The sequence below is a fragment of the Chiloscyllium plagiosum genome, chromosome 12 (assembly GCF_004010195.1).
Source record: "Chiloscyllium plagiosum isolate BGI_BamShark_2017 chromosome 12, ASM401019v2, whole genome shotgun sequence".
Classification (NCBI taxonomy): Eukaryota; Metazoa; Chordata; class Chondrichthyes; order Orectolobiformes; family Hemiscylliidae; genus Chiloscyllium; species Chiloscyllium plagiosum.
Window position 1 is genome coordinate 87,724,018 of NC_057721.1, and position 8,934 is coordinate 87,732,951.

At 51.3% G+C, this 8,934-nt stretch overlaps 1 protein-coding gene across 1 annotated transcript in view; it reads right to left on the reverse strand.

The window, feature by feature from the left end:
- Positions 1-8,934, reverse strand: part of tgfb3 (transforming growth factor, beta 3) — a 56,155-nt gene that overhangs the window by 3,757 nt on the left and 43,464 nt on the right. The window contains exons 8-9 of the mRNA XM_043701490.1: positions 5,174-5,366; positions 4,011-4,164 (exon numbers count right to left, since the gene is read on the reverse strand). Coding sequence (XP_043557425.1) covers positions 4,011-4,164; positions 5,174-5,366 — 347 coding nt within the window. The remainder of the gene's footprint in view (positions 1-4,010; positions 4,165-5,173; positions 5,367-8,934) is intronic.

Here is an 8,934-nt window from a genome sequence, read left to right on the forward strand (position 1 = left end):
CCCACACGCCCAGTCCAATATCCCACACGCCCAGTCCAATATCCCACACGCCCAGTCCAATATCCCACATGCCCAGTCCAATATCCCACTCGCCCAGTCCAATATCCCACTCACCCCGTCCAATAACCCACACGCCCAGTCCAATATCCCACACGCCCAATCCAATATCCCACATGCCCAGTCAATATCCCTGACACCCAGTCAAATATCCCTGACGCCCAGTCAAATATCCCACTCGCTCAGTCCAATATCCCACACGCCCAGTCCAATATCCCACTCGCCCAGTCCAATATCCCACTCGCCCCGTCCAATAACCCACACGCCCAGTCCAATATCCCACACGCCCAGTTCAATATCCCACATGCCCAGTTCAATATCCCTGACACCCAGTCAAATATCCCTGACGCCCAGTCAAATATCCCACTCGCTCAGTCCAATATCCCACTCACACAGTCCAAAATCCCAATCGCACAGTCCAATAACCCATGCGCCCAGTCCCATATCCCACTCACACAGCCCACTATCCAACACGGCCAATCCAATATCCCACATGCCCAGCCCAATATGCCACTCACCCAGTCCAATATCCCACTCGTCTTGTCCAATATCCCACGCGCCCTGTCATATATCGCACTCATCTTGTCCAATATCCCACTCGTCTTGTCCAATATCCCACACGCCCTGTCCAATATTCCACTCGTCCAGTCCAATATCCCACTCGCCCTGTCCGATATCCCACTCCCTCTGTCCGATATCACACTCGCCCTGTCCGATATCACACTCGCCGAATCCATTATCCCTCAAGCCCAGTCCAATATCCCACTCACCCAGCCCAATATGCCACTCACCCAGTTCAATATCCCATTCGCCTTGTCCCATATCCCACAAGCCCAGTCATATATCCCACTAGTCTTGTCCAATATCCACACGCCCAGTCCAATATCCCACTCGCCCAGCCCAATATTCCACTCACCCAGTCCAATATCCCACACGCCCAGTCCAATATCCCACTCACCCCGTCCAATATCCCACACGCCCAGCCCAATATCCCACACGCCCCGTCCAATATCCCACTCGCCCCGTCCAATATCCCACTCGCCCCGTCCAATATCCCACTCGCCCCGTCCAATATCCCACAAGGCCAGTCCAATATCCGACACGCCCAGTCCAATATCCCACACGCCCAGTCCAATATCCCACACGCCCAGTCCAATATCCCACACGCCCAGTCCAATATCCCACATGCCCAGTCAAATATCCCTGACGCCCAGTCAAATATCCCACTCGCTCAGTCCAATATCCCAGTCACACAGTCCAAAATCCCACTCCACAGTCCAATAACCCATACGCCCAGTCCCATATCCCACTCACCCAGCCACTATCCAACACGGCCAATCCAATATCCCACATGCCCAGTCCAATATCTCACTCGCCCAGTCCAATATCCCACACGCCCAGTCCAATATCCCACAAGCCCTGTCCAATATCCAATATTGTGGGCGGCACGGTGGCACAGTGGTTAGCACTGTTGCCTCACAGCGCCAGAGACCCGGGTTCAATTCCCGCCTCAGGAGACTGACTGTGTGGAGTTTGCACGTTCTCCCCGTGTCTGCGTGGGTTTCCTCCGGGTGCTCCGGTTTCCTCCGGGTGCTCCGGTTTCCTCCCACAGTCCAAAGATGTGCAGGTCAGGTGAATTGGCCATACTAAATTACCCGTAGTGTTAGGTAAGGGGTAAATGTAGGGGTATGGGTGGGTTCGCTTCGGCGGGTCGGTGTGGACTTGTTGGGCCGAAGGGCCTGTTTCCACACTGTAATGTAATCTGTAAATCAATATCTCACAGGCCCAGTCCAATATCCCACACGCCCAGTCAAACATCGCACTCGCCCAGTCCCATACCCAATAGTCCAGTCCAATATCCCACTCACTCTGGCTAATATCCCACACACCCAGTCATATATCCCACTCGTCTTGTCCAGTATCCCACTCGTCTTTTCCAATATCACACATGCACTGTCCAATATCCCACTCGCCCTGTCCAATATCTCACTCGCCCAGTCCAATATCCCACACGCCCAGTCCGATATCCCACACGCCCAGTCCGATATCCCACACGCCTTGTCTGATATCCCACACGCCCAGTTCAATATCCTTCTCGCCCAGTCCAATATCCCACTCGCCCAGTCCGATATCCCACTCCCTTTGTCCGATATCACACTCGCCCCGTCCGACATCACACTCGCCCTGTCCGATATCCCACTCACCCAGTCCAATATCCCACATGCCCAGTCCCATATCCCAGGCGCACAGTACCATATCCCACGCGCCCAGTCCCATATACCACACGCCCAGTCCCATATACCACACGCCCAGTCCCATATCCCACAGGCCCAGTCCAATATCCCACTCACTCAGCCCAATATGCCACTCACCCGGTCCAATATCCCACTCGTCTTGTCCAATATCCCACGCGCCCTGTCATATATCGCACTCATCTTGTCCAATATCCCACTCTTCTTGTCCAATATCCCACACGCCCTGTTCAATATTCCACTCGTCCAGTCCAATATCCCATTCGCCCTGTCCGATATCCCATTCCCTCTGTCCTATATCACACTCGCCCTGTCCGATATCCCACTCACCCAGTCCAATATCACATTCACCCAGTCCCATATCCCACTCGCCCAGTCCCATATCCCACTCGCCCAGTCCCATAACCCACTCTCCCAGTCCCATATCCCACACGCCCAGTCCCATATCCCACACGCCCAGTCCCATATCCCACATGCCTAGTCCAATATCCCACTCACCCAGCCCAATATGCCACTCACCCAGTCCAATATCCCACACGCCCTGTCATATATCGCACTCATCTTGTCCAATATCCCACTCGTCATGTCCAATATCCCACACACCCTGTCCAATATTCCACTCACCCAGTCCAATATCCCACACACCCAGTCCAATATCCCACTCGCCCAGTCCAATATCCCACACACCCAGTCCAATATCCCCAGTGCCCAGTCCAATATCCCACTCACACAATCCAATGTTCGACACACCCAATCCAATATCCCACTCGCCCTGTCCAATATCCCACATGCCCAGTCATATATCCCACTTGTCTTGTCCAATATCCCACTCGTCTTGTCCAATATCCCACAAGACTTGTCCAATATTCCAAACGCTCAGTCCAATATCCCACTCGCCCTGTCCAATATCCCACTCGCTCTGTCTAATATTCCACACACCCTGTCCAATATTCCACACGCCCTGTCCAATAACCTACATGCCCAGTCCAATATCCCACTCACCCAATCCCGTATCCCACTCGCCCAGTTGCATATCCCACATGCACAGTCCCATATCCCACACGTCCAGTCCAATATCCCACCTGCCCAGTCCAATATCCCACACGCACAGTCCCATATCCCACACGTCCAGTCCAATATCCCACCTGCCCAGTCCAATATTCCACAGGCCCAGTACAATATCTCTCTCGCCGAGTCCAATATCCCTCATGCCCAGTCTAATATCCCACTCACCCAGCCCAAAATGCCACTCACCCAGTCCAATATCCAACTCGTCCAGTCCAATATCCCACTCGCCCTGTCCGATATCCCAATATCTCACACGCCCAGTCCCATATCCCACACGCCCAGTCCCATATCCCACATGCCCAGTCCCATATCCCACACACCCAGTCCCATATCCCACATGCCCAGTCCCATATCCCACACACCCAGTCCCATATCCCACTCGCCCAGTCCAGTATCCTGCTTCCTCACTTCAACTCCACATTGTTATAAGTTACAATTCAGTTTTCAGAAACTGGGGGAAGTGTCAGTGAATGTAGGAGTCACCAGGAAATGGGAAAGGAAATTACAGAACTGTTCTGCTGCAGAAGCAAGTCATGTGGGCCCATTCTTTGGGCATCAATGAATGTTGGAAGGAAGTTGAAGTGTGGGTGAGCACAACGCACTACGTTTAACAGGTAATGGAGGAGATCCTACCGTGCTGTGCTGGGTATCAGTGCTGCGGAGGTACGGGCAGGGACCTGCGCAGAAATTGGCGTAGTATCCTTTGGGCTCATGTATCCATTTCCATCTGAGGTCCTGTCTGAAGTCGATGTAGAGAGGTCGCACACAACAATTATCTTCATCGTTCCTGACAAAAACAAAACCAATCAGCCCACCAGTTCTCTGGGACATGTTTCTGTGTTAATGAGCAGGCGAGGAGTTGTGGTGCAGAGTAGAGTGTCCCTGCCTCTGAACCAGGAACCCTAGCTCTGGCAAGCACTTGTTGGCTGGTGTGGGTCTGAATGGTCCCAGCAGCACTGGGCTCTAACTGTAGCCCATGGCCATTGACTGAGTAGCCCTCCTGGGTGAGTGGGAGATCACTGTTTGTGTTAGGTTGATGGGCTGGAGATTGTCACTGGGGAGGCCAGCAATTATTGCCCGTTGGGAATTGCCCCAAAGTGACCCTCTGACAGGCTGGTGCTCCCTCAGTACTGACCCTCCGACAGAGTAGTGTTCCCTCAGCACTGACCCTCCGACAGTGCGGCACTCCCTCAGCACTGACCCTCTGACAGTGCGGCACTCCCTCAGCACTGACCCTCCGACAGTGCGGCACTCCCTCAGCACTGACCCTCCGACAGAGCAGTGTTCCCTCAGCACTGACCCTGCGACAGTGCGGCACTCCCTCAGCACTGACCCTCCGACAGAGTAGTGTTCCCTCAGCACTGACCCTGCGACAGTGCGGCACTCCCTCAGCACTGACCCTGCGACAGTGTGATGCTCCCTCAGCACTGACCCTCCGACAGTGCGGCACTCCCTCAGCACTGACCCTCCGACAGTGCGGCACTCCTTCAGCACTGACCCTCTGACAGTACGGCACTCCCTCAGCACTGACCCTCTGACAGTGTGACGCTCCCTCAGCACTGACCCTCTGACAGTACGGCACTCCTTCAGCACTGACCCTCTGACAGTGTGGCACTCCTATCCCTTGGCCAGGTAGTCTCCAAGTCGCTGCTGACCTTTTGAAACGATGAGCTATAACTCTCTTCAAATCATTTCAGGACTTAACTCTTTGCAGTGACACTTGAATCAATCAGATGGAGTATTGATTCTTGACCGGAGTATTTGAGCAAATGAATGAGGATTTCATTGTGAAGTACCTGAAGCAATAAGCTGTGTCCAGTGCCCGTTTCTTGCGATGGCTCTGTTGCTGTTTGCTGTCCAGCCGATGTGGGGGTAACACCATGAGGATCAGGTGGGGGTTTGTCGGACCCATGTGCACAAACTTCGGTTCCTTCCGCTTGGTCAGTCTGCCCAAGTCCCCGCTGTCTGAGAATTCATAGTCGTCAATCCCTGTACAGGAGACAAACAAAAGGCACATTCATGAGAGAATCTTCTAGAACACAAAGACGCCATTCTGCCTGCTAGCTCTCTCTGAGAGGGCTGAACCACTTAGCCCTGTACCTCATCCTTTGCCCCATTATCTTGCAACTTTTTTCTGTTCAGTACACTGCCGTTCTTTTCTGGGAATATATTTAACATTGCCTCGGGAAAGTAGCTAACATAAACCACATGTTTCTGTGTTAATGAGCAGGCGAGGAGTTGTGGTGCAGAGTAGAGTGTCCCTGCCTCTGAACCAGGAACCCTTCCTTAACCTTCCCACCCCGGTTATACTCTCTTCCACCGAGCAGAAGATATCAAAATTTGAAAACACGGGCCAGCATATTTAAGAACAGCTTCTTCCCCGCTGTTATCAGGCTAATAAATGGATCCGTCACACATTAGAACTGCTCTCTCTCTGCACCTTCTCTGTAGCTGTAACATTATATTCTGCATTCTGTTCTTTAACCCTGATGGACTTATGTCAGGTATGATTTGTTTGAATACCACACTATACAATATTTTTCACTCTGTCTCAGTACATAGGATAATAATAAAGCAAATCAAAGAATGCCTCTGCTTTAGGATTTCACTCTCCACCCGACTGCAGACCAGATCCCAACAGATCTCTCTCTGGGATAAGGAAGAGACTGTCCTGTCAGGCCTAACCAGACACTTATTCAAGCTTACAATTGCTTATTTATTTCAATATTTGATGACAAAATGAAGACATGTTGAAGAGATGGTGCATTGGGGACACCTCTGAACTATGTGTGGGATTGAGAGTGGTTCCGTTCAGGTAATCAAGGCAAGGGAACAAATACTTTGGGTCTGCCTTCCCTAAGGAGAACACAAATAGCCTTTAGGAAATGCTCAGGGTCAGAGGGTCAATGTTGAAGGAGCAACTGAAGGAAATCGTTATTAGTCAAAAATGGTCTTGGGGAATTTCTGTCATCGTGAACAGTGAGGAGGGCGGAGGAGAGGAGCAGGGGCTGCCGGGAGGTAGGTTTACCACTTAAAAGGGACTTACCTTGAGAGTCAGGCTTCCATTTTCTTCAGGAGCAGTGAGGAGAGAGAGAGAGAGAGGCTGCCGGGATGGTAAATGAGTGCTTTAAAAACTTACTTCATGATTGGGTGGAGCGCACACTGAGCAGGAGCAGACGTGGGACTGCTGAGTAAGTGAAGTAATTTATTTGGGCAATTGCTTTACCCAAAACACTACTTAGGTACTGTCTCCTACCCACCCTCCTTCCTTAACCATAAAAACATGTTCTGTGCGCCAGATTGCTAAGCTTTTTTAATATATTCTTTATTTTTCAGGAGTCTCGTTGGGAATTTAGAACAATGGGAATGGAGGTTAGGGCATTTGAATGTTTCTCCCGCAGAATGTGGGGGTTAAGGGTCAACAGTGGTGTCCCTGCTGATTGCATTGTGGGAAGTGCACCCAACTCCAGCTCCTCGGAAACCGTTTTAGGGAACTGGAGCTGGAGCTGGATGAACTTCGGATCATTCGGGAGGCAGAGGGGGTTACTGAGAGGAGTTACAGGGAGGTAGTCACACCTCAGATACACGAAGAAGGTAGATGGGTTACCGTCAGTGGACGGAAAGGGAACTGGCAGGCAGTGCAGGGATCCCCTGTGGCGGTCCCCCTCAACAACAAGTATACTGTTTTGGATTTTGTTGGAGGGCATGACTTATCAGGGGTGAGCAATGGGGCACAGGTCTCTGGTACAGAGTCTGTCCCCGTTGCTCAGAAGGGGAGGAGGAAGAGGAGCAGAGCATTAGTCATTGGGAACTCCATAGTTAGGGGGACAGACAGGAGGTTCTGTGGGGATGAGAGAGACTCACGGTTGGTGTGTTGCCTCCCAGGTGCCAGGGTTCGTGATCGTGTCTTCGGGATCCGTGAGGGGGAGGGGGAGCAGCCCCAAGTCATGGCCCACATAGGCACCAACGACACAGGTAGGAAGAGAGATGGGGATTTAAGGCAGAAATTCAGGGAGCTAGGGTGGAAGCTTGGAGCTAGGACAAACAGAGTTGTTATCTCTGGTTTATTGCCTGTGCCACATGCTAGTGAGGTGAGGAACAGGGAGAGCGCGGATCTGAATACGTGGCTACAGAGATGGTGCAGGAGGAAGGGTTTTGGATTCCTGGATAATTGGAGCTCTTTCATGGCAATGTGAGACCCCCACAGACAGGATGGTCATCACCTGAACCAGAGGGGTACCTGGGGGGAAAACCAATATCCTGGGGGGCAAATTTGCTAATTCTCTTTGGGAGGGTTTAAACTAATTCAGCAGGGGGGTGGGAACCTGAAGTGTAGTTCCAGTGTCCAGGAGGTTGATTGTAGTGAGGTCAAAAATATGGTCTCAAGGTTACAAGAGTGCACCGGCAAGCAAGAAGGTGGTTTGAAGTGTGTCAACTTCAACGCCAGCAGCATCCGGAATAAGGTGGTGAACTTGCAGCATGGGTTGGTATCTGGGATTTTGATGTTGTGGCCATTTCGGAGACTTGGATAGAGCAGGGACAGGAATGGTTGTTGCAGGTTCCAGGATTTAGATGTTTAAGTAAGAACAGAGAGGATGGTAATAGAGGGGGAGGTGTGGCGCTGTTAGTCAAGGACAATCAGAGGGTTAGATAGGGTGGACAGGGAGAGCCTTTTTCCAAGTATGGTGACGGTGAGCGCGAGGGGGCATAGCTTTAAATTGAGGGGTGATAGATATAGGACAGACGTCAGAGGTAGTTTCTTTAGTCAGAGAGTAGTAAGGGTATGGAATGCTTTGCCTGTAACGGTAGTAGATTCACCAACTTTAAGTACATTTAAGTTGTCATTGGACAAGCATATGGACGTACATGGAATAGTGTAGGTTAGATGGGCTTCAGATTGGTATGACAGGGCGGCGCAACATCGAGGGCCGAAGGGCCTGTACTGCGCTGTAATGTTCTATGTTCTATGACTGTATTACAGTGGCAGAAAGGATGTTTGAGGACCTGTCTACTGAGGTAGTATGGGCTGAGGTTAGAAACAGGAAAGGAGGGGTCACCCTATTGGGAGTTTTCTGTAGGCCTCCAAATAGTTCCAGAGATGTAGGGGATAGGATTGCAAAGATGATTCTGGATAGGAGCCAAAGAAACAGTTAAGGGGGACTTTAAATTTCCAAATATTGACTGTAAATACAATGGTTGAGTACTTTAGATGGGTCAGTTGTTGTCCAATGTGTGCAGGAGGGTTTCCTGACACAGTACGTAGACAGGCCAACAAGGAGCGAGACCACATTAGATTTGGTACTGGGTAATGAGTTGAAACTTTATTGCTGGAACAGCACAGCAGGTCAGGCAGCATCCAGGGAACAGGAGATTTGACGTTTCGGGCACAGGCCCTTCTTCAGGAATGAGCAGAGAGTGTTCAGCAGGAGAAGATAAAAGGTAGGGAGGAGGGACTTGGAGGAGGGGCGTTGGAAATGTGATAGGTGGAAAGAGGTCAAGGTGAGGGTGATAGGTCGGAGTAGGGTGGAGGCGGAGAGGGCAAGAAGAAGACTGCAGG